The 25,331-nt window shown below is 47.1% G+C and overlaps 1 protein-coding gene across 1 annotated transcript; it reads left to right on the top strand.

The window, feature by feature from the left end:
• The first annotated feature begins 12,395 nt into the window (after positions 1-12,395).
• PLA2G1B (phospholipase A2 group IB) lies at positions 12,396-19,120 on the top strand. Its single transcript, XM_034935039.4, has 3 exons — positions 12,396-15,357; positions 16,165-16,292; positions 18,918-19,120. The coding sequence occupies exons 1-3, from the start codon at positions 14,771-14,773 to the stop codon at positions 19,040-19,042; spliced, it is 840 nt and encodes a 279-aa protein (XP_034790930.2). The 5' UTR covers positions 12,396-14,770; the 3' UTR covers positions 19,043-19,120.
• The last annotated feature ends 6,211 nt before the right edge of the window (positions 19,121-25,331 follow it).

Below are 25,331 nucleotides of genomic sequence, written 5' to 3'. Positions count from 1 at the left end.
TTCAGGGATACCTCATTTTCCTGTTTTAGGGATGGCAGGACTCACCTCCATCCTCTTAGGGTCCTGGCAGGATCCAAGAATTAAATTGACACAAGATAGATGAACAGGGCCAGTCAGTCACAGTGGCTCATGCCTGTAATCCCAGCATGTGGGAGGCAGAGGTGGGCAGATCAATTGAGGTCAGGAGTTCGAGACCAGGCTGGTCAACATGGCAAAACCCCATCTCTACTAAAAATACAAAAATTAGCCGAGTGTGGTGGTGGGTGCCTGTGGTCCCAGCTACTCAGGAGGCTGAGGCAGGAAAGTCTCTTGAACCCTGGAGCTGGAGGCTGCGGTGAGCTGAGATCGTGCCACCGCACTCTAGCCTGGGTGAGAGTGAGACTCTGTCTCAAAAAAAAAAAAAAAAAAAAGAATAGGAGAAAAGCGTACACATTTATTTATTAAAAGTTGTGCATGGCATGGGAGCCTCCATAAAGAAATGAAGGCAGAGTGTGGTTGCTCACACCTGTAATCCCAGTACTTGGGGAGGCTGAGGCAAAAGGAGTGCTTGAGGCCAGGGGTTCAAGACCAGCCTGGGCAACTTAGTGAGACCTTCATCTATATAAAATATTAAATTGTTTAGGCATGGTGGCACAAGCCTGTGGTCCCAGCTACTCAGGGGACAGAGGTGGGAAGATTGCTTGAGCCCTGGGAGTTGGAGGCTGCAGTGAGCCGTGTTCTTGATACTGCATTCCAGCCTGGAGGACAGAGCAAGATGCTCTCATTCTCAAAAAAAAAAAAGAGAGAGAGGGAGAAATGAAGACCTAAAGAAGCAGTTAGAGTTACTGATATACTGGATTGGACAAAGAATAGTAAATTATGAAAAAGGCACTCAATTATGTGGAGAAGCTTAAAAGATAACAGCTATTTTGGGCCAGGCATGGTGGCCCACGCCTATACTCCCAGCACTTTGGGAGGCCAAGGCGGGCGGATCGCCTGAGCTCAGGTGTTCAAAACCACCCTGTGCAACATGAAACCCCGTCTCTACTAAAATACAAAAAATTAGCTGGGTGTGGTGGCACGCACCTGTAGTCCCAGCTACTTGGGAGGCTGAGGCATAAGAATCGTTTGAGCCCAGGAGGCAGAGGTTGCAGTGAGCCAAGGTCGCGCCACTGCACTCCAGCCTGGGTGACAGAGTGAGACTGTCTCAAAGAAAAAAAAAAAAAAAAGCTATTTTGGTTGGGCACGTTGGCTCACAACTGTAATCGAAACACTTTGGGAGGCTGAGGAAGGCGGATCCCTTGAGTCCAGCAGTTCGAGACTTGCCTGGGAGATATGGTAAAACCCCATCTCTACAAAAAAATACAAAAATTAGCCGGTTGTGTGGTGGTGCAGGCCTGTAGTCTCAGCTACTTGGGAGGCTGAGATGGGAGGATTTCTTGAGCCAGGGAGACAGAGGCTGCAGTGAGCTGAGATTGCACCACTGTACTCCAGCCTGGGTGACAGAGCAAGACCCTGTCTCAAAAAAAAAAAAAATTACTTTAACAAGGGTCTGCACAGAATCATCTTGGTGCCGACTTCTCGCCCTTGAAGATAAGGATGTTGCCTTTCCTTCCAGTACAGGTTGGGGGTCTTTCACTCAGGAATTTCATCATCTTCTGCTTTTAAGAAACAGCACAAAGGTGAGAGTGATCATCTTGTTCCTGCTGTTTTTCAAGTGCCTTTAACTTAAATAATCAGAGTGGATATTTTTAAATATTCTCTGCACTTTCTCCCTCCTGCTTTCCTCCTGGGAAGGTCTTTACTTTCCACTTGACCCAGAGCTTAGTGTTGACAATGAGATGCCACTTCACACTCATTGCTGGGATTACAGGCGTGCACCACCGCACCCAGCCCTTCAAACAGATATTTGTACGCCAGTGTTCACAGCAGCAATATTCATGATAGCCAAAAGGTAGAAACAACCCAAAAGTCCATCAATGGATAAATGGATACGCAAAATGTGATCTATCCATACAATGGACTATTTATTCAGCCTTAAAAAGGAAGGAAATTGGGCTGAATGTGGTGGCTCACGCCTGTAATCCCCAGCACTTTGGGAGACCAAAGCAGGTGGATTACCTGAGGTCAGGAGTTTGAGACCAGCCTGGCCAACATGGTGAAACCCTGTCTCTACTAAAAATACAAAAATTAGCCAGACGTGGTGGTGGGCACCTGTAATCCCAGCTACTTGGGAGGCTGAGGCAGAAGAATCGCTTGAACCCAGGAGGTGGAGGTTGCGGTGAGCCAAGATAGTGCCACTGTACTCCAGCCTCCACCCTGGGTGACAGAGCAAGACTCTGTCTCAAAAAAAAAAAAAAAAAAAAGGAAGGGAATACTGTCATATACTACAACATGGATGAACCTTGAGGACATCAGGTTACATCGTGTTATGTGAAATAAGACTGTGGATGAAATACTATATGATTCCACTTATACGAGGTACTGAGATTAGTCAAATTCACAGAAACAAAAAGTAGAATGGTGGTTACCAGAGCCTGGGGCAAGGGAGAAGGAGAGTTGTTTAACAGGTGCAGTTTTGGATTTGCAAGATGAAAAATGTTATCAGTGTGAATATACTGAACACTACTGAACTGCCTATTCAAATATGGTTAAGATGGTAAACTTTATATGTTTTTTACCAGAATTAAAAAATACTTAAAGTTTGAAATGCATACAGAAGTGCTTATGAATAAAATGACTTGAGAGCTGTGATTTGCTTTAAAATAGCCAATAAAAAAGAAGTATGTGGGTGATATGGTTTGGCTCTGTGTCCCCACCCAAATCTCATCTGGAATTGAAATCCCCAGGGAGGGATCTGGTGGGAGGTGATTGGATTATGGGGGTGGTTCCCCCCCTGCTGTTCTCATGATAGTGAGTTCTCGCAAGATCCAGTGGTTTAAAAGTAACACTCCCCACTCTGCTCTCTCTCTCCTGCTGCCATGTAAGATGTGCTTTGCTTCCCCTTTGCCTTCTGCCATGATTGTAAGTTTCCTGAGGCTTCCCAGCCATGTGGAACTATCAAACCTCTTTTCTTTATAAATTACCCAGTCTCAGGTAGTATCTTTATAGCAGTGTGAGAACAGACTAATACAGAGAATTGGTACCAGCTCTCATGAGATCCGATGATTATATAAGAGGGAGTTTTCCTACACAAGGTCTCTTCTCTTGTCTTGCCACCATGTGAGACATGCCTTTCAACTTTTGCCATGATTGTGAGGCCTCCCCAGCCAGGTGTAACTATAAATCCATTAAATCTCTTTTTCTTCCCAGTCTCAGGTATGTCTTTATCAGCAGCATGAAAACTGACTAATACATGTGAAAATGCCTGGATGTCCAGGCAGAAGTCAGCTGCAGGGGCAGGGCCCTCATGGGGAACCTCTGCTAGGTGTACTGCTATACAGATAACCTGAAACTTGTAGATGTGACTTTGGAATTGGATAACAGGCAGAGGTCGGAACAGTTTAGGGGGGGCTCAGAAGAAGACAGGAAGATGTGGGAAAGCTTGGAACTTCTTAGAGACTTGTTGAATGGTATTGACCAAAATGTTGATAGTGATATGGATAATGAAGTCCAGGCTGAGATGGTCTCAGATGGAGATGAGGAATTTACTTGGTCCTGGAGCAAAGGTCATTCTTGCTATGCTTTAGCAAAGGGACTGGTGGCATTTTGCTCCTGCCCTAGAGATCTGTGGAACTTTGAACTTGAGAGAGATTATTTAGGTTATCTGGCAGAAGAAAAATTCTAAGCAGAAAAGCATTCAAGAGGTGAGTGGCCTTTTCTGAAAGCATTCTATCATGTGCATTCACAAAGAGATGGTTTGAAATTGGGACTTATGTTTAAAAGGGAAGCAGAGCATAAAGATTTGGAAAACTTGCAGCCTGACCATGTGGTAGAAAAGAAAAACCCATTTTCTGGGGATTCAAGCCAGCTGCAGAAATTTGCATAAGTAACAAAAAGCCAAATGTGTTAATGGCCAAGACCATGGGGGAAAATGTCTCCAAGGCACATCAGAAATCTTCATGACAGCCCCTACCATCACAGGCACAGAGGCCTAGGACAGAAAAATGGTTTCGTGGGTCAGATCCAGGGCTCCATTGCTCTGTGTAGCCCCCAGACACGGTGCCCTGCATCCCAGCCACTCCAGCTCCAGCTGTGGCTAAAAGGAGCCAAGGTACAGCTCGGGCCATTGCTTCAGAGGGTGCAAGCCACAAGCATTGGCAGCTTCCATGTGGTGATAGGCCTGCAGGTGTGCAGAAGAAAAGAGTTGAGGTTTGGGAACCTCTGTCTAGGTTTTAGAGGATGTATGGTGATATGGTTTGGCTGTGTCCCCACCCAAATCTCATCTTGAATTCCCACGTGTTGTGGGAGGGACCTGGTGTGAGGTAATTGAATAATGGGGGCAGGTCTTTCCTGTGCTGTTCTCATGATAGTGAATAAGTCTCATAAGATCTGATGATTCTATAAGGGGGAGTTTCCCTACACAAGATCTCTTCTCTTACCTGCCACCATGTGAGACATGCCTTTCACTTTCTGCCATGATTGTGAGGCATCCTCAGCCATGTGGAAGTGTAAGTCCATTAAATCTTTTTTTCTTCCCAGCCTCAGAAGCGTCTTTATCAGCAGCATGAAAATGGACTAATACATATGAAAATGCCTGGATGTCCAGGCAGAAGTCTGCTGCAGGGGCAGAGCCCTCATGGAAAACCTCTGCTAGGGCAGTGCAGAAGGGAAACGTGGGGTTGGAGCCCCCACACAAAATCCCCACTGGGGCATTGCCTAGTGCAGCTGAGAAGAGGGCCATCATCTTCCAGACCCCAGAAAGGTAGATCCACTGACAGCTCACACCATGTGCCTGGAAAAGCCACAGGTACATAGCCCCTGAAAGCAGCCATGGGGGCTGTACCCTGCAAAGCCACAGGATGGAGCTGCCTTAGGCCTTAGGAACCCACCCCTTACATCAGTGTGTAGGGTCCAGCCCCACAGGGTCGGTGGGTCTCTCCCCATGTGCAGAGACGAGAGAGTGTAGAAATAAAGACACAAGACAAAGAGATAAAAGAAAAGACAGCTGGGCCCGGGGAACCACTACCACCAAGTTGCAGAGACCGGTAGTGGCCCTGAATGTCTGGCTGCACTGTTATTTATTGGATACAAAGCAAAAGGGGCAGGGTAAAGAGTGCGAGTCATCTCCAATGATACGTAAGGTCACGTGGGTCACGTGTCCACTGGACAGGGGGCCCTTCCCTGCCTGGCAGCCGAGGCAGAGAGAGAGAGAGACAGCTTACGCCATTGTTTCTGCTTATTAGAGACTTTTAGTACTTTCACTAATTTGCTACTGCTATCTAGAAGGCAGAGCCAGGTGTACAGGATGGAACATGAAGGCGGACTAGGAGCGTGACCACTGAAGCACAGCATCACAGGGAGACGGTTAGGCCTCCAGATAACCGTGGGCGAGCCTGACTAATGTCAGGCCCTCCACAAGAGGTGGAGGAGTAGAGTCTTCTCTAAACTCCCCCAGGGAAAGGGAGACTCCCTTTCCCGGTCTGCAAAGCAGTGGGTGTTTTCCCTTGACACTTATGCTACCACTAGACCACGGTCCACCTGGCAACGGGCGTCTTCACAGACGCTGGCGTTACCGCTAGACCAAGGAGCCCTCTGGTGGCCCTGTCCAGGCATAACAGAAGGCTCGCACTCTTGTCTTCCAGTCACACCTCACTATGTCCCCTCAGCTCCCATCTCTGCATGGTCTGGTTTTTCCTAAGTTATGATTATAGAGCGAGGATTATTATAATATTGGAATAAAGAGTCATTGCTACCAACTAATGATTATTGATATTCATATATAATAATATCTAAGATCTATATCTAGTATAACTATTCTTGTTTTATATTTTATTATACTGGAACAGCTCATGTCCTCAGTCTCTTGCCTCGGCGCCTGGGTGGCTTGTCGCCCACACAGTGTGCCCTGGATGTGAGACATGCAGTCAAAGGAGATCATTTCAGAGCTTTAAGGTTTAATGACCGCACTGCTGGGTTTCGGACTTGCATGGGGCCTGTGACCCCTTTGTTTTGGCCAATTTCTCTCATTTGGAATGGGAACATTTACCCAATGCCTGTATCTGCGTTGTTTCTTGGAAGTAACCAACTTGTTTCTTATTTTACAGACTCATAGGTGGAGGGACTTACCTTGTCTCAGATGAGACTTTAAACTTGGACTTTTGGGTTATTGCTGGAATGAATTAAGACTTTGGAGGACTGTGGGGAAGGCATGATTGATTTTGAAATGTGAAAAGGACATAAGATTTGGGAGGAGCCAAGGAGGAATGATATGGTTTGGCTCTGTTTTCCCACCAAAATCTCATCTCAAATTGTATTCCCCAAGTGTGGAAGAAAGGACCTGGTGGAAGGTGATTGGATTATGGGGGCGTTTTCCCCCATGGTGTTCTCAAAAAAAAAAAAAAAAAGGAGAAAAAATATACAGTATATTTGAGTTTTAAAGCATAATAACACCCAGTAACCTCCATCCAACCCAATAGTCATTTCAAAAAAAAAAAAAAAAACAATGGTTTAAAACTACATATCAGAATCACCTAGAAAAAAAAATTTGTTTTTTTTCGAGATGGAGTTTCACTCTGGTTGCCCAGGCTGGAGTGCAATGATGCGATCTTGGTTCACGGCAACCTCCGCCTCCCGGGTTCAAGCGGTTCTCCTGACTCAGCTTCCCAAGTAGCTGGGATTACAGGCATGCACCACCACACCCGGCTAATTTTCTATTTTTATTAGAGATGGGGTTTCTCCATGTTGGTCAGGCTGGTCTCAAACTCCCAACCTTGGGTGATCTGCTGGCCTCGGCCTCCCAAAGTGCTGGGATTACAGGCGTGAGCCACCGTGCCTGGCCTGCTGAAAAAAAATTTAAATAAAAAAGAGCAGCTGGGCACGGTGGCTCATGCCTGTAATCCCAGCACTTTGGGAGGCCAAGGCGGGCAGATCACCTGAGGTCAAACGTTTAAGACCAACCTGGTCAACATGGCGAAACCCCATTTCTACTAAAAATACAAAAAAATTAGCCAAGCCTGATGGCACATGCCTGTAATCCCAGCTACTTGGGAGGCTGAGGCTGGAGAATCACTTGAACCTGGGAGGCAGGGGTTGCAGTGAGCCGAGATTGCACCACTGCACTCCAGCCTGGGTGACAGAACCAGACATCGTCTCAAAAAAAAAAAAGAGAGAGAGACCACAGATTTCAGATCCTTATACCCAACCTGCACATCTTACATTCCAATAATCTGTATTACCTTTTTTTTTTTTTTTTGAAACAGGGTCTCCCTCTGTTGCCCAGGCTGGAGTAGAGTGGTACAATCATAGCACAATGTGGCCTTGAATTCCTGACTCAAGCAATCCTCCTGCCTCAGCTTCCAGAATAGCTGGGATTATAAGCCTGAGCCATCATGCCTGGACTATATCACTCTTTAAGTTTTCCAGGGGAGTCCAGGGATCAGTCAAGTTTGGGAGCCACTGGCTACACTATCCCTTCTCCGGAGAGATGGAGGTAGACAGTGCCATTATAGCAGTTAGGAGGCTGTCAGGATGATCCTGACACTGAAGATGGTGGCTTTGGGAGTGGAAAAGGTTTAGTTACACCGGTATACTGCCTCATTTTGCTCATTGGCACCTGATGGTGGGCTAGCCTATACAAGGCTCTTAGTATCCTTCCTAGCACAGCCTCACAGCATGTTAATTGCTGCTGTTGTTATCACTGGAGAGAGCAGGAATCAGAGGCAGGTAGACACAGGTTCAAATTTTTTCTCCACTTTCTAGCCATGTGACTTTGAGCAAGTTACTTACACTCTCTGAAACTGCTTCATCATCTATAAGATGGGGAAGATGATGACAACCATCACAGTAATAATAACTATATCAGAAGAGTGTTGTTAGGCTGAAAGACAACATATGTAAAGCACAGTGCTAGCACAGTGCCAAGCGTATAGAAACACTCAGCAGATGGTAGCTGGTAGCTGCTGTTAAGCACTTCCTAGAAACAGGAGCCCTATCCTTTAGAAGCCAAATAGACCTGGCCGGGTGCGGTGGCTCATGCCTGTAATCCCAGCACTTTGGGAGGCCGAGGCGGGCGGATCACCTGAGGTCAGGAGTTCGAGACCAGCCTCAACATGGAGAAACCCCATCTCTACTAAAAATACAAAATTTGCCGGGTGTGGTGGTGCCTTCCTGTAATCCCAGCTACTCAGGAGGCTGAGGCAGGAGAATTGCTTGAACCTGGGAGGCGGAGGTTGCGGTGAGCTGAGATCACGCCATTGTACTCCAGCCTGGGCAACAAGAGCGAAACTCCATCTCAAAAAAAAAAAAAAAAAAAAAAAAAGAAGCCAAGTAGATGTGGCCTTGCTGAAGCGTGGGTACGCCCTCACCTGAAGGGGCCAAGCAGCTATGCTTAGCTGTTCTTTCCACTGAAGAGTGTGTTTTTCCCAGGCTGGGAGAGGCTGTGCTTCGCACACCTGTGCAGGGATCTGGGGTGGTGTAAGGTCAAGGTACAAAGAGTGTAGGGGCTTGGGGAGCTACCTAGTGCCCTTCCAGGTCCCTTATACTGTCACCTTTGTGGCAGGAGCCACAGAGGTCTGGGCTGTCACAGTGAGCATGTCTCTTTCCGGGGGGAGAGGGTTGTGGCAGCGGCCGGACCCCCTCCCCACCAGGTGCTTTGCCTAAACTCCAGCATGTGGAGTTTGTCCAGATTGTTCTTAGGAAGGCTTTCATGGGCTGGGGAAGGAGGGAAGTCGTAGGTTGGACTGAATCTCTTCCTTCCTCAAGGGACTTTCAGTACTCCCTAGCCTGAGATGATAGCATGAGAACCAGATCGAATTCATATCTTGGTCCTGATGTGTGACTCTGGGGCAGTCACTTAACCTCTCTCAGCCTCAGCTGTCTTCTCTGTAAAATGAAGTTTGTACTGGACCTACCTCGACCTTTGTGCCAGGTTCTTAGCATATGGGACCTGGGATGGAGTTAGCACTCAGTTAATAGTAACTCATTAGCCAGGTACGGTGGCTCATGTCTGTATTCCCAGCACTTTGGGAGACCGAGGCGGGTGGATCACTTGAGGGCAGGAGTTTGAGACCAGCCTGGCCAACATGGCAAAACACTATCTCTAATAAAAATGCAAAAATTAGCCAGGTGTGGTGGCACTTGCCTATAGTCCCAGCTACACAGGAGGCTGGGGCAGAAGAATCACTTGAACCTGGGAGGTGGAGGTTGCAGTGAGCCAAGATTGCACCACTGCACTCCAGCCTGGAAAAAAAGGGTAATTAATAACTTTACTTGCAACCATAGCTGCTTCTCCTTCTTTGAGCCACCCCCAATCACCCACTTAGCATCCTTCAGGCCTAAATCTAGGAGCAGTGCCTGGTCCTCTGTCTTGTTATGACCCCAAGGAACCCACATAAGAGGGACTGAACATTTTGCTGGGCAAGGCTTCCTTTGCTTGGGCAGACTCCACTCATTCTGGGGCTGCAGAGGCAGGACCATTCAGTCAAGCTGATGTGGGATTCTGACCTAACCAAGTCCCCCTCCATTAGTCCTCATAGCCCCCACCTCCCATGGGGCAGCCCTGAGACAGGCTCTGTGACAATCCACAGCAGCCCTGTCCAACAGAACCTTCTGTGATCATGGAAACATTCTGTGGCTGCCAATCTGGCAGCCACTCACCACATGTGTCTATGAGCCTTGAAATGTGGCCATTGTGACTGAGAAACTGAATTTTTAATGGTATTTCATTTTTATTTTTATTTATTTATTTTGAGGCAGAGTCTCACTCTGTCACCCGGGCTGGAGTGCAGTGGCGCGATCTCGGCTCACTGCAAGCTCCGCCTCCCAGGTTCACGCCATTCTCCTGCCTCAGCCTCCGGAGTACCTGGGACAACAGGCACCTGCCACCACGCCCGGCTAATTTTTTGTATTTTTAGTAGAGATGGGGTTTCACCATGGTCTCGATCTCCTGACCTCAGGTGATCCACCCGCCTTGGCCTCCCAAAGTGCTGGGACTGCAGGCATGAGCCACCACGCCCGGCCCAGAAAAGAGATGATTAAACATAAAGCAGCCATGTGATGAAATGGCACTTTGCCTCTGTGGTCTTCCTCCCCCAAACCCGTAACTGTAATCTAATTATGAGAAAAACACAGGACAATTCCAATAGAGAGCCAGGTGCAGTGGTTCACGCCTGTAATCCCAGCACTTTGGGAGGCTGAGGCAGGCAGATCATGAGGTCAAGAAATCAAGACCATCCTGGCCAACATGGTGAAACCCCGTCTCTACTAAAAATACAAAAATTAGCTGGACGCAGTGGTGTGCACCTGTAGTCCCAGCTACTCGGGAGGCTGAGGCAGGAGAATCACTTGAACCCGGGAGGCAGAGGTTGCAGTGAGCTGAGATCGCGCCACTGCACTCCAGCCTGGTGACAGAGTGAGACTCCGTCTCAAAAATAAATAAATAAAAATTAGCTGGGCGTGGTGGCACGTGCCTGTAATCCCAGCTACTCAGAGGCTGAGGCACAAGAATCACTTGAACCTGGGAGACAGAGGTTGCAGTGAGCCGAGATTGTGCCACTGCACTCCAGCCTGGGCGACAGAGTGAGACTACAACAAACACACACACACACACCCACACACACACACACACAAATTCCAAGAGAGGGTCATCCTGACCAATACTCCTCAAAACTATCAAGGTTGCTGGGCACAGTGGCTCACGCCTGTGATCCCAATGCTTTGGGAGGCTTAGATGGGAGGATCACTTGAGGCCAGGAGTTCAAGACCAGCCTGGGCAACATAGGGAGACACCATGTCTCCAAAAATTTTTTTTGAGACAGAGTCTCGCTGTGTCACCCAGGCCGGAGTACAGTGGCGTGATCTCGGCTCACTGCAAACTCTGCCTCCTGGGTTCACGCCATTCTTCTGCCTCAGCCTCCTAAGTTGCTGAGATTACAGGCACCCGCCACCATGCCCAGCTTATTTTTTGTATCTTTAGTAGAGACAAGGTTTCACTGTGTTAGCCAGGATGGTCTCCATCACCTGACCTCGTGATCCGCCTGCCTCGGTCTCCCCAAGTGCTGGGATTACAGGTATGAGCCACCGTGCCTGGCCCAAAAAATTTTTTTAAATTAGCCAGGTGTGGTGACACATGTCTGTAGTCCCCACTAATTGGGAGGCTAAGGTGGGAGGATTGCTTGAGCCCAGGAGGTTGAGGCTGCAGTGAACTATGATCGTGTCACTGCACATCAGTCTGGGAAACAGAGCGACACTTTGTCTCAAAAAAAAAAAAAACAGATAAATAAATTAAATAACCAGGCCCTCCTTATCCCACAGGGTTGTTGTAGAGGTGACATAGGAACAGAAGAGCACCAAGTTAACCAATTATAAATCTATATAGAGAGAAGCAGATCAGAGGCCAGGCACAGTGGTTCATGCCTGTAATCCCAGCATTTTGGGAGGCTGAGGTGTATGGATCACCTGAGGTCAGGAGTTTGAGACCAGCCTGACCAACATGGTGAAACCTTGTCTCTACTAAAAATACAAAAATTATCCAGGCATGCTGGCAGGCGCCTGTAATTCCCAGCTACACGGGAGGCTGAGGCAGGAGAATCGCTTGAACCTGGGAGGCGGAGGTTGCAGTAAGCCGAGATCGTGCCATTGCACTCCAGCCTGGGCGACAAGAGCGAAACTCTGTCTCAAAAAAAAAAGAGAGAGAGAGAGAGAAGCAGATTAGCCGTTACCAGGGGCTGAGGGAGTGTGACTGCTAATGGGTACAGGGTTTCCTTCTGGAGTGATAAAAATGTTCTGGAACCCCATAGAGGTGATGGTTGCACAACACTGTGAAGGTACTAAATGCCCCCGAATTGTTTACTTAAACATGGTTAATGTTATGTGAATTTCAGCTAAACAATGTTATGTAGATATTTGGCCAGGCGCGGTGGCTCACGCCTGTAATCCCAGCATTTTGGGAGGCCAAGGCAGGTGGATCACGAGGTCAGGAGATCGAGACCATCCTGGCTAATGCGGTGAAACCCCATCTCTACTAAAAATACAAAAAAAAAATTAACCGGGCGTGGTGGTGGGTGCCTGTAGTCCCAGCTACTTGGGAGGCTGAGGCAGGAGAATGGCATGAACCTGGGAGGCAGAGCTTGCAGTGAGCCGAGATCGCGCCATTGCACTCCAGCCTAGGCAACAGAGCAAGACTCCGTCTCAAAAAATATATATAAATAAATAGATATGTGATGTGACAGGTTTTTTTTTGAGATGGAGTTTTGCTCTTGTTCCCTAGGCTGGAGTGCAGTGGCGTGATCTCAGCTCACCGCAACCTCTGCCTCCAGGGTTCAAGCCATTCTCCTGCCTCAGCCTCCCGAGTAGCTGGGATTACAGGCATGCGCCACCATGCCTGGCTAATTTTGTGTTTTTAGTAGAGACAGGGTTATTCCATGTTGGTCAGGCTGGTCTCGAACTCTCCACCTCAGGTGATCTGCCAGCCTCAGCCTCCCAAAGTGCTGGGATTACAGGCATGAGCCACCGTGCCTGGCCTCTGATATGACAGTTCTAATGCCCTTTAGTATTCTATAATTCAGACTCAGGCCTTTGGAATCCAAACCCCTCACAAACCCACACTGCAGAGCGGAGTGGTGGAAAAAAATAAAACCTCTGCCTTGGAATCAGACAGATCTAAACTGGAGCCCTATTTTGTCATTTGCCAACTGTGTGACCTTGGGCAAGTTACCGCAACTCTCTGAACCTGTCTCTTTATCTGCAAGGTGCACGACTGATGGGACTATTCAACCAGACCCAGTGCGCAGATTCAGGCACTTGATAAGACATGGAGGCTGCAGGCAGCAATCTTTTTTCTTTTTTTTTTTTGAAATAGGGTCTCACTCTGCTGCAGAGGCTCAATCACGGTTCATTGCAGCCTTGACCTCCCTGGCTCACGAGATCCTCCCATCTCAGCCTCCTGAGTTGCTGGGATCACAGGTGCAATCCACCACCACACCTGGTTAACATTTTTTTTTTAGAGATGAGGTCTCTCTATGTTGCCCAGGCTGCACTTCCTTCTTGTCTCCCTTATCCCAGCGTCCAACTGAACTGACGGCTTTGCTTTCCCCAACCAGCCCGTGAAGCTGGGCTGAGTACAAAGTGGTGGGTATGAGGGTCAAGATTGTAAGATCTGAAAACTCCAGAAACCATCCCTTTGGTTAACAGTTGCTAAGGACAAATGCATAACATATTTTCCAGTGATCCCATGCTGGCAAATCGTCAGGGTCATTCCTGCAACAGACAGATTCAAGGCCAGCCCCAAACTCAGCCAAGAGCAAAGCAAACACTCCAGCCTTATCTGGGCGGGGTTGTGTGGAGACTGACTATAAGACTATACCTGAGACTGGTCATCTCAGTTCTTTTCTCACCTTGACTGCAAGATGAAACTCCTTGTGCTAGCTGTGCTGCTCACAGGTAGGCAAGTCTCCCCGGCTCCACCCGCCTTTCTCTCCCAAGTGAGCTAAGATCTCACTCCTCTGGAATGGGGGCCACAGGCCACAGCAAACAGGGATGGCCAGCCCCGCAGTCTCAATTCGAGGTTCCCAGTGGGGCTTAAGGGCTCCTCTATTGGGGTTCCCTCAAGGCTGGCACTTTTTCAACCTGCAAGTCTGAACTCAGATTGCCTGAGCTAAGAAAGCTTGCCTTTATTTTCTTTTTTCCAGACAGGGTCTTGCTCTATCACCTAGGCTGGAGTTCAGTGGCATGATCATAGCTCACCACAGCTTCCAACTCGTGGGCTCAAGTGATCCTCCCACCTTACTCAACTAAGTAGTTAGGCCAATCTCCCATTTATTTTATTTTATTTTAATTTTTATTTTTATTTTACTTTATTTTATTTTTGAGATAGGGGCTCACTCTGTCGCCCAGGCTGGAGTGCGGTGGCATGATCTCAGATCACTACAACCTCCGTCTCCTGGGTTCAAATAATTCTCTTGCCTCAGCCTCTCAAGTAGCTGGGACTTGTAGCTCTCAAGTAGCTGGCACACACCACCATGCCCAGCTAATTTTTTGTGTGTTTTTTTTGGTAGAGACAGGTTTTCACCATGTTGGCCAGGCTGGGTGACCTCCCTTTTAGATTCTCCTCATCCTGCTCTATTCTTCCCCTTTCTAATGCAGTATCCAGTTTCCTTACTTATCACATTTATTATTATTCTTATTATTATTGAGACAGAGTCTTGCTTTGTCGCCAAGGCTGGAGTACAGTGGTGCGATCTCGGCTCACTGCAAGCTCCACCTGCTGGGTTCACGCCATTCTCCCACCTCAGCCTCCCCAGTAGCTGGGACTAAAGGCGCCTGCCACCACGCCCCGCTAATTTTTTTGTATTTTTAATAAAGACGAGGTTTCATCGTGTTAGCCAGGATGGTCTCGATCTCATGACCTTGTGATCCGCCTGCCTCGGCCTCCCAAAGTGCTGGGATTACAGGCATGAGCCACCGTGCCTGGCCTTATCACATTTATTGTTTTTCTCTCCCACTAGGTTGTAAGCTCCATGAGGTTAGAGATTATTATTATTATTATTATTATTATAATACCTGTTCACTGCTGTATCTCTAGCTCCTATGACAGAGCCTGGCACATAGTAAGTGCTCAATAAATATTCACTGGATAAACAATGCAGATAGTTTAAAACTATCTGACCTAGGGAGGCTGAGGCAGGAGAATGGCATGAACCCGGGAAGCAGAGTTTGCAGTGAGCTGAAATCGTGTCACTGCACTCCAACCTGGGCAACAGAGCAAGACTCCATCTCAAAAAAAAAAAAAAAAAAAAAACTATCAGGCCTAGCTGGGTGGCACATGCCTGTAATCCTAGCTGAGGCGGTAGGGTCCCAGAAGAAGAAGAAGAAGAAAAAGAAGAAGAGATATATACATATACACACACACATATATATAAACTTTATATATATAAAGTTTTCATTAAAAAAAAAAAAACCTCTACCCACTTTCACTTTACCAGGTTCCTGGGTCCAACGGTCTTCAGAGGAGGCAGCTGGCAGGGGTCAGGGAGGCAGCGTGGGGCCCGAGGGAGCAGGAAGGCAGTGTGTCCCCGGGGTGCTGGCAGACCGATTTGAACTCTGGCTATGTCTTCTTGCAGTGGCCGCCGCCGACAGCGGCATCAGCCCTCGGGCCGTGTGGCAGTTCCGCAAAATGATCAAGTGCGTGATCCCGGGGAGTGACCCCTTCTTGGAATACAACAACTACGGCTGCTACTGTGGCTTGGGGGGCTCAGGCACCCCCGTGGATGAATTGGACACGTAAGTGATCCGCCTGGAGGAAAATTGGAGTGCCTGCCGGGGGCGGGGTGGGGCACACACCAAGGATCTCACGAGGCATAAAAAGGGGACTTGCATATCTGCTAAGGATAACATATTTTCACCTCTTGTCAAATAAACAAATATGTTCCAAGAGGACCCTGTAGCGAACGCACCCCGTTAGAGATGGAAACAATGACCGACGTGCAAAACAGTGGGCGATGCTGCCCTCCAGTGGCAGAATGTGGCAACAGTAAACATCACAGCAACTATCCACGTGTCATTTTCTAGCAGTGGTTAAGTGTCACTGCACCTTCTGAATACAGGATTTTACTGTATTCTTGCAACCATGTTAAAAATCGCTTTCAGGCCAGGCGCGGTGGCTCATGCCTGTAATCCCAGCACTTTGGGAGGCCGAGGCGGGCGGATCACTTGAGGTCAGGAGTTCGAGACCAGCCTGGCCAACATGGTGAAACCCTGTCTCTACTAAAAAATACAAAAATTAGCCGGACATGGTGGCGAACGCCTGTAACCCCAGCTACTTGGGAGACTGAGTTGGAGGTTTCAGTGAGCCAAGGTCGTGCCACTGCTGTCCAGCCTGGGTAACAGAGCAACTCTGTCTCAAAAAAAAAAAAAAAATGCTTTCAATAAATATATGATAAAAGGACTTATATTTTTTCAAGCCATAGGATCATTTCTCCTGAAGCATCTTGGCGAAGTCATCCCCACCTGTTCCTGAGAGTGGGCAGGTGAGGGCTGACCTATTGCTCTGCACTTACTCCTATCTCAGCTGTCCCTCCCACTTTCCAGGTGCTGCCAGACACATGACAACTGCTACGACCAGGCCAAGAAGCTGGACAGCTGTAAATTTCTGCTGGACAACCCGTACACCAACACCTATTCATACTCGTGCTCTGGCTCGGCAATCACCTGTAGCAGTAGGTTTATCCCTTCCTTGACCTATGAATTCTAGTTGGTTCTCAGTAGGCCGGGGGGAAATAATAGTAACAACAGCCATGATTTAGTGATAATTTTCTTGGTTCTGGGCAGTGTCTCCTCTAATCCTCAGAACAACACTATGGGATAGGTACAATTATCCTCACTTAACAGATAAGAAAACTGAGGCTCAGAAGGCTGAGCTATTTGCCCAAGATCACACAGCTTGTAAGTGGTGACAGTTTGGGGTTTTTTTGTTGTTGTTTAGAGACAGGGTCTTGCTCTGTCACCCAGGCATGAGCACAGTGGTGCAACCATAGCTCACTGCAGCCTCAACCTCCTGAGCTCAAGGGATCTGCTGACCTCAGCCTCCCAAGTAGCTGGGACTACGAGCGTGCACCACCACGCCTGGCTAATTAAAAAATTTTTTTTGTAGAGACTGGGTCTTACTACGTTGGCCAGGCTTGTCTTAAACTCCTGGCTTCAAGCAATCCTCCTACCTTGGCATCCCAAAGTGCTGGGATTACAGGGGTGAGCCACCATGTGCGGCTACTTATTTCTTTACATTCCATCTTTCCAATAGAATGTAAGATCCACAGAACAGGGATTACTGCCTATTTTCTTCCTTTCTTTTTTGAGACAGAGTCTCACTTCATCACCTCAACCTCCGTTCAGCTCACTGCAACCTCTGCCTCCCGGGTTCAAGCGATTCTCCTGCCTAAGCCTCCTGAGTAGCTGGAATTACAAGCGAGCACCACCATGCTTGGCTAATTTTTTGTATTTTAGCAGAGATGGGGTTTTACCATGTTGCCCAGGCTGGTCTCAAACTCCTGACCTCAAGTGATCTGCCTGCCTCAGTCTCCCAAAGTGCTGGAATTATAGGCGTGAGTCACTGTGCCTGGCCGATTACTGTCTATTTTCTTTATTGCTATATCCCCAGATCTAGAGCAGTGTCTGACATATAGTAGGTGCTCAATAAATAATTGATGAATGCATCAATTATTTAGATATAACTAGATATAAACTTTTTCTTTTTTTAAAACAATCTTGACAACTTTGCAGAATAAATACAATCTTGCATTCTGCCTTTTCACTTATCACCTTGTCATGACTTTTTCATATTGCCTCAAACCTTTATTGTTACTGTTTTTTCCATTGTTACTATTTTAATCACTGAATAATATGGCTTAATTTGCTTATACATCCTCCTGCTCCACTTTAGAGGGCCAAATTTACAAATCTGATGAAAGCTATGAAACCTCTCCCCAGAGAAATACACACACACACACACACACACACACAGTTTCTTTTTAATGTTTGCAACTAAGACAAGAAACCTGCATTAGAGGATGTTTGTTCATATTAATTAAAAATAACTCAGTTGGGCACAGTGACTCAAGCCTGTAACCACAGTACTTTGGAAGTCCAAGGTGGGTGGATCACTTGAGGTGAGAAGTTCGAGACCAGCCTGGTCAATATGGTGAAACCCTATCTCTACTAAAAATACAAAAATTAGCTGGGTGTAGTGATGCATGCCTGTAGTCCCAGCTACTCGGGAGGCTGAGGCAAGAGAATTGCTTGAACCTGGGAGGCAGAGGTTGCAGTGAGCCGAGATCCCACCACTGCACTCCAGCCTGGGCGACACAGCGAGACTCTATCTCAAAAAAATAAATAAATAAAATAAAGGATCAGAGAGAAACAAAACTAATAAGATTCCTGAAGGTAAGCAGAGATACATAAATTATATGTAATAAAGTTTAAATGCATTTTAACTGTAATCTTATTGTTTATTTTGGTTACAAAAGTAAACAAGCCAAAAGTAATGCAACTTCAAACTCTACATAAATATCTATTATGGAAAGTGGAAGGCATCTATAATCCTACTACCCAAAGATAACCAGTTACATATTCCTCCAGATTTTTGGGGCATACACTAGCTTTTTTTATTTGGGAAAATTTCCATGTGCAGGCATACCTAATTTTTCTAAATGTCTATGTAGTATTCCATTTAAGGATGTTCCATAATTTTTAAAATACATGCTTTAAAGTAGAGAAACTAGGTTGGGCATGGTGGCTCACGTCTGTATCCCAGCACTTTGGGAGGCTGAGGCAAATGGATCACTTGAGGTCCGGAGTTTGAGACCAGCCTGGCCAACATGATGAAACACCCTTTCTAATAAAAATACAAAAATTAGCTGGGCATGGTGGCGAGCACCTGTAGTCCCAGCTACTCAGGAGTCTGAGGCAGGAGTATCACTTGAACTCAGGAGGCAGAAGTTGCAGTGAGCTGAGATCGCGCCACTGCACTCCAGCCTAGGCGACAAAAGGGAAACTCCGTCTTAAAAACAAAACAAAACAAAAAAACACAGGATGCCCAGATAAATATGACTTTCAGATAAGCAATGGATAATTTTTTGGGGGGTATATGTCCCAAATATTGCATTCATTGTTTATCTGAAAGTCAAATTTAACTGGGCATCCTGATGTATTTGTATTCACTTAATCTGTCAGCCCTAAATGTGCATCAGTGGAATGGCTGCCAGCTTATTCCAGTTAATTCTTCTTGCCCCAGATTGTACAAAACAGGGTCCACCTTGGCTCAGTCCTCTCCTTTCATCCCTCTCCAGGCAAAAACAAAGAGTGTGAGGCCTTCATTTGCAACTGCGACCGCAACGCTGCCATCTGCTTTTCAAAAGCTCCATATAACAAGGCACACAAGAACCTGGACACCAAGAAGTATTGTCAGAGTTGAATATCACCTCTCAAAAGCATCACCTCTATCTGCCTCATCTCACACTGTACTCTCCAATAAAGCACCTTGTTGAAAGACCTCATGTTTGGATATTGTTTTATTCTCTGTCTATAAACTAGGTCTCTGCCTACTCTTTTATTTTTATGTATTTATTTTTTCTAGGTGGAGTCTTGCTCTGTGGCCCAGGCTGGAGTGCAGTGATGCCACCTTGCCTCACTGCAACCTCCGCCTCCCGGGCTCAAGCAATCCTCCCGCCTCATCCTCCCGAGTAGCTGGGACCATAGGCATGCACCACCATGCCTGGCTAATTTTTGTATTTTTTGTAGAGACAGAGTTTCGCCATGTTGCCCTGGCTGGTCTCAAACTCCTCAGCTTAAGTGATCTGCCTGGCTCGGCCTCGCAAAGTGTTGGGATTACATGCATGAGCCGCCGCGCCTGGCTACTCTACCTAGTCTTTTGTGAGTATCATTTCTTCCAGCCTTGGAAGCTAAGTTGAATTAGAAAGACACTTCCAGGAAGCAAGCAAGCACCTTGAAACCTGAGTAATGATTAACAATCACCATCTACTGATTATTTACTCTGTACCAGGACTGTGTGTCCATAAATCCTCTTGACAGCCCTGTGAGGTATTGGCGCTATTAGCAAATCTTATTTTCCTAAGCTGAGGCTCAATAGGAGAGGTCACTTTTCCAATGCTATCATCTAGTAAGCAGCAGAGAAGGAATTTGAACTCGGCAAGTCTAACAACAGAAAACACATGCTGAACCACTGCCCTTCCCTGCCTGAAGTGGTAGGCTTTAGTTTGAGCCAGACCTTGCCCCCGTCTCATGATTCTGCCTCCATTTTCAACTGTATTAAACCATTTTTCTACAATGACTTTTTTTTTTTTTGAGATGGAGTCTCGCTCTGTCGCCCAGGCTGGAGTGCAGTGCTGCAATCTCGGCTCACTGCAAGCTCCGCCTCCCAGGTTCACGCCATTCTCCTGCCTCAGCTTCCCGAGTAGCTGGGTTTACAGGCTCCTGCCACCACGCCCAGCTAATTTTTTGTATTTTTAGTAGAGACGGGGTTTCACCATGTTAGCCAGGGTGGTCTCGATCTCCTGACCTCGTGATCCGCCCGCCTCGGCCTCCCAAAGTGCTGGGATTACAGGCGTGAGCCACCGCACACGGCCACGACTTTCTTTTCTAAATAAAAGACTTCACCACACTCTACAGGCTAATTTTGACACTGTAGTCATGAAATATAATAAACATTAACAAGCCGAGCATGGTGGCACGCGCCTATGATCGTAGCTACACAAGAGGCTGAGGTAGGAGGATCTCTTGATCCCGGGAGTTTGAGGCTGCAGTGAGCTATGATCACACCACTGCACTCCAGCCTGGGTGAAAGAGTGAGACCCTGTTTCAAGCTACTAGAGAGGCTGAAGTGGAAGGATCCCCTGAGCCCAGGAGTTGGAGGCTGCAGTGAGCTGTGATCACGCCACTGCACTCCAGCCTGGGTGACAGAGAGAGACACTATCTCAAACAAACACACACACAAAACCCAAACAAACAAAAAAAAAAAACAAAACAAAACGAAAAACCAATAACAGCTTGCATTTCTGGAGCACTTACTGCATACTTCCTTGTTCGGAGTTTTCCACATCTCATCTCATTAAATGTTCAAACCAGCTCTGTGATATTGATATTTTTGCTCCCATTTCATGGATGTGGAACTAAAAATTCAGAGAAGTTAAGTCATTTGTCCAAGATCACACAAATGGCAAAATCAGGATTTGGCCAGGTCTGTCTGGTGGCAGTGCCCAAGCTTTTAACCACTAAGTCACTTCAGCCCAATTCCTCTATGAGTATTTATGACTACATTTATATTGAAATTCACCAGAACTAAGCCAGGGACAGTGGCTCACGCCTGTAATCCCAGGACTTTGAGAAGTCTAGGTGGGCAGATCACTTCAGGCCAGGAGTTTGAGACCAGCCTGGCCAACATGGCAAAACCCTGTCTCTACTAAAAAATACAAAAATTAGCCGAGGATGGTGGCACAGGCCTGTAATCCCAACTACTCAGGAGGCTGAGGCAGGAGAATGGCTTAAACCGGGGAGGCTGAGGTTGTAGTGAGCTGAGATCACACCACTGCACTCCAGCGTGGGTGACAGAGTGATACTCGGCCAAAGAAAGAAAGAAAAAAAAAAAGAAATTCACCAGAGCAAGTGGGGAGAGGCAGAGAAGGGAACTGAAGCAGAAAAGCAAAGTTGAGGCCAGGCATGGTGGCTCACGCCTGTAATCCCAGTACTTTGGGAAGCCGAAGAGGGCAGATCACCTCAGGTCAGGAGTTCGAGACCAGCCTGGCCAACATGGCAAAACCTCATCTCTACTAAAAAATACAAAATTTAGCTGGGCATGGTAGCGTGCACCTGTAATCCCAGCTACTCAGGAGGCTGAGACAGAAGAATCACTTGAACCTGGGAGGAAGAGGTTGCAGTGAGCCAAGATAACACCACTGCACTCCAGCCTGGGTGACACAGTGAGACTCTGTCCACTATCAAAAGGCACTATTAAGCAGTTTCAGACCACTGGAAACTGACAGAACAGCCACCACTTCTGGGTATGTGGTGGGCAACAGAAGACCTTCCATTTGAAGAAGGGAGTGTGTGTGGACTTATCTTTTGGCATAATTTCTCCCTCATTTATTTATTTATTTATAATTTTTTTTTTGAGACAGATTCTCACTCTGTCACCAGGCTGGAGTGTAGTGGCGCAATCTCGGCTCACTGTAACCTCTGCCTCCCGGGTTCAAGAGATTCCCCTGCCTCAGCCTCCTGAGTAGCTGGGACTATAGGCACGCACCACCACGCCCAGCTAATTTTTTGTATTTTAGAAACGGGGTTTCACTATGTTGGCCAGGATGTTCTCGATCTCCTGACCTCGTGATCTGCCCGACTTGGCCTCCCAAAGTGCTGGGATTACAGGCATGAGCCACCATGCCCGGTCCCTCATTTTATTCATCCATTCAATGATTATTTATTGAACACTTACTCTGGGCCAGGCACCACACAAAATGCTGAGGATACAATGTATTCGGGGCTGGCCACAAGACAATGATTTAGTGTTAGTATCTGTCTACAATTCAGTCTGCTCTGAGACTTTCTTTCCTACTCTTCAAACTGGCATCCTTGTATATATTATGCTGTATGCTCCAGACGGTGTCATGTCTTTTGCACAATTATCTTGTCATCCTTGAAGTTCTATAGTTGTAGGTACTGTTATATCCACATCTGATGGATGAGGAAACTGGCTTAAAGATGCAATGGATTCCCAAAAGTCACTAATTCCTGGGTGGCATAGCTGACCTTGGAACCCAAATCCAGATAATTCAGAGAAGTGTTATCTTTTTAATTCTTTTTAATTAAAATTAATTCTTTTTAAGTCTTTTTAATTCTTTGGCAGGCAAGAATGGGACTATTCTCAAATTCAAATTCAACAAGCATAAACCGAAGAACCCTTCTTTGCATATTGTGCTATGAAGAATTTCAAGGGATGCAAAATCAAGTTAGACCTGGCCTTAATCTTCAACGAACTGTGAAGGCCATAAAAAATATTTCTTCAGTGGAAAGAAATTGCAAGTCCCTGTTGGATGGAAGAAAAGTGGGCTTTTAGGAAAATGGTGCTTACTTCTTCTTACTTATTTATTTATTCATTTAGATGACAGAACAAACGAGAGAGAGAGAGCAGTCACAGGGCTACTAAAGGCTCTAAAGATATCCTCTGATGTAAAAATCTATCTCTTGGGCCGGGCGTGGTAGCTCAGGCCTGTAAATCCCAGCACTTTGAGAAGCTGAGGCTTGCTTGAGTCCAGCCTGGACAACACGGTGAAATCCCGTCTCTACAAAAAATAAGCAAGGTGTTGCATGGCTGTAGTCCCAGCTACTCGGGAGGCTAAGATGGGAGTATCACCTGAGCCCAGAAGGTTGAGGCTGCAGTGAGACTGCACTCTGGCCTGGGTGATAGAATGAGACCCTGTCTCAAAAAAAGAAAACAAAAAACCAACAACAAAATAACCTACCTCTTTTTCATTATCAAGGCTTGGGAAAGAGATAATAAATTCCCTTAATAATCTTTAAATGAGCATTTGTATGAAAGTAGGATACGGAAAACTAGTTGAATGTCTAGGATGATTTGAATGAAGAAACAAGGAAATAAGCTGGACAGAGTAATTTGATGGAGAGATTACAATTTCTAGCAACCGCATTGTCTTCACATTGTCTAGCGCATCACATAAGTTCATTAAATAATTGTTCAGAGACGGTAGTGTGACGTAATGTTTCGCCGAAGCCAAGGAGAAAAAGCCACGTGGCCTTATTTACCTTTTCGTGTCACGTGATGCTGTGTGCCCAACCCGATCAACCTCTAGTCCACGCCCCCCAATCCACCGCCACAGGATGTGATTGTGATTGGATATTTTATGAGCACGTGGCTCTCGATCTCTCTTTTCTATTGGTGAATGGCGGCCCAGCCCCCGGTCTACTTCTGCCCCTTCCCGGCCCAGGCCCCGCCCCTCTGGCGCGCACAGGAAACCCGAGTCTGCGCAGGCGCAGTGGCTGGTAATGGTCACACTAGGTGGCGCCGCGTGAGGTGGAGGTGGCAGCGGCTCCTGTCTGCAGCTTCCTGGGGTCCTGGCGGCGCTCTTCTCCTGAGCCAGAATCCAGCAGGAAGGACAGAATGGGCGCTAGAGTGTGAAAAGAGGGCGAACTCACGTGGATGTAACTCTCCGGGTCGCTCTTCCCTGTCACCCAGCTCCTCCTGCCGGTTTCCTGTGGGCATCGCCTGCATTGCTTTTATCCCGGGGACGGATTAGTGGGTAGGGAAAGTGGGGTGCAGGGAACAAAGGGGAGCTGAGAGGAGAGGTGGCCAAGCAGAGAGGCAAGGGGATGTTGGGCGAGCCACGGGGATGTTGGGCGAGCCACAGGCCTCTGAGGCGCCCCAAATCTACACTTAAATTTCCACCCCCACATTGAAGGGAAAAAAAAAACCGAAGAGATTTGGTGGTGTAACAGCCATGCTTTTTGCATGAGTGGTTTCCTCCCTTTTCCTACCTGGTGAAGGCATGTTTATCTTTCAGAACCCAGCCTGGGTCACTTCTGGAAGTTTCTTGAGCTTTGTCCTTCTTCCGCAGGTACAGCTGCTGTTACCCCACCGGGTTTCTACAGCAGAAAGTCCGAGAGCGAACTCAGAACTGGACAGACTGGCCTTCATTCCTGGCCTAGTCACCCTCTTGGTGACCTTGGGCAGGTTACCCGAAATAATAGTGCTCTTATCATAGGGTTGTGGGAATTAAGTGTCCAAATATGTTGTGTAAATGCTTCCTAAGTGCTTGTTGTATAGTAAATGTTCGATAAATACTATTTTCCTAAGGGGAAGGAGAGGAAAGGATAATGCACTTTAATTTTTCTTGAGAAAGTCTTTATTACATTAAGCAAGCCTTGATTTGTAATCTTTTTCTATTTTTTTACTTTTTATTACTATTATTTTTATTTTATTTTATTTTTTGAGACGGAGTTTTGCTCTTGTTGCCCAGGCTGGAGTGCAATGACGCTATCTCAGCTCACTGCAACCTCCGCCTCCCAGGTTCAAGCGATTCTCCTGCCTCGGCCTCCCAAGTAGCTGGGATTACAGGCGCCGGCTACCATGCCCAGCTAATTCTGTATTTTTAGTAGAGGCAGGGTTTCACCATGTTGGTCAGGCTGGCTGGTTTCGAACTCCTGACGTCGGGTGATCCACCCGCCTCGGCCCTCCAAAGTGCTGGGATTACAGACTCACATAAGCCACCGCGCCGGGCCTATTATTATTATTTTATGTATATATATGTGTCTATATAATTTTTTTTTGAGACGGAGTCTTGCTCTATCGCCCGGGCCAGAGTGCAGTGGCATGACCTTGGCTCACTGCAGCCTCTGCCTCCTCTGCTCAAGCGATTCTTCAGCCTCAGCCTCCCGAGTAGCTGGGGTTACAGGCACTGGCCACCACGCCCGGCTAATTTTTGTATTTTTAGTAGAGACAGTTTTCACCATGTTGGCCAGGCTAGTCTGGAACTCCTGACCTCAGGTGATCTGCCCACCTCGGCCTCCCACCGAGCCTCATTTGCAATCTTTTTTAAAAAAGACAAACAGGTACACTTTGGGAGGCTGAGGCGGGTGGATCACGAGGTCAGGAGATCAAGACCATCCTGGCTAACACAGCGAAACCCCGTCTCTATTAAAAATACAAAAAAGTTAGCTGGGCGTGGTGGCTGGCA

This window comes from Pan paniscus, chromosome 10 (assembly GCF_029289425.2).
Source record: "Pan paniscus chromosome 10, NHGRI_mPanPan1-v2.0_pri, whole genome shotgun sequence".
NCBI classification, from domain to species: Eukaryota; Metazoa; Chordata; class Mammalia; order Primates; family Hominidae; genus Pan; species Pan paniscus.
The sequence above is the reverse complement of the archived record's forward strand: the minus strand, read 5'-3'. Positions and strand labels throughout refer to the sequence as shown.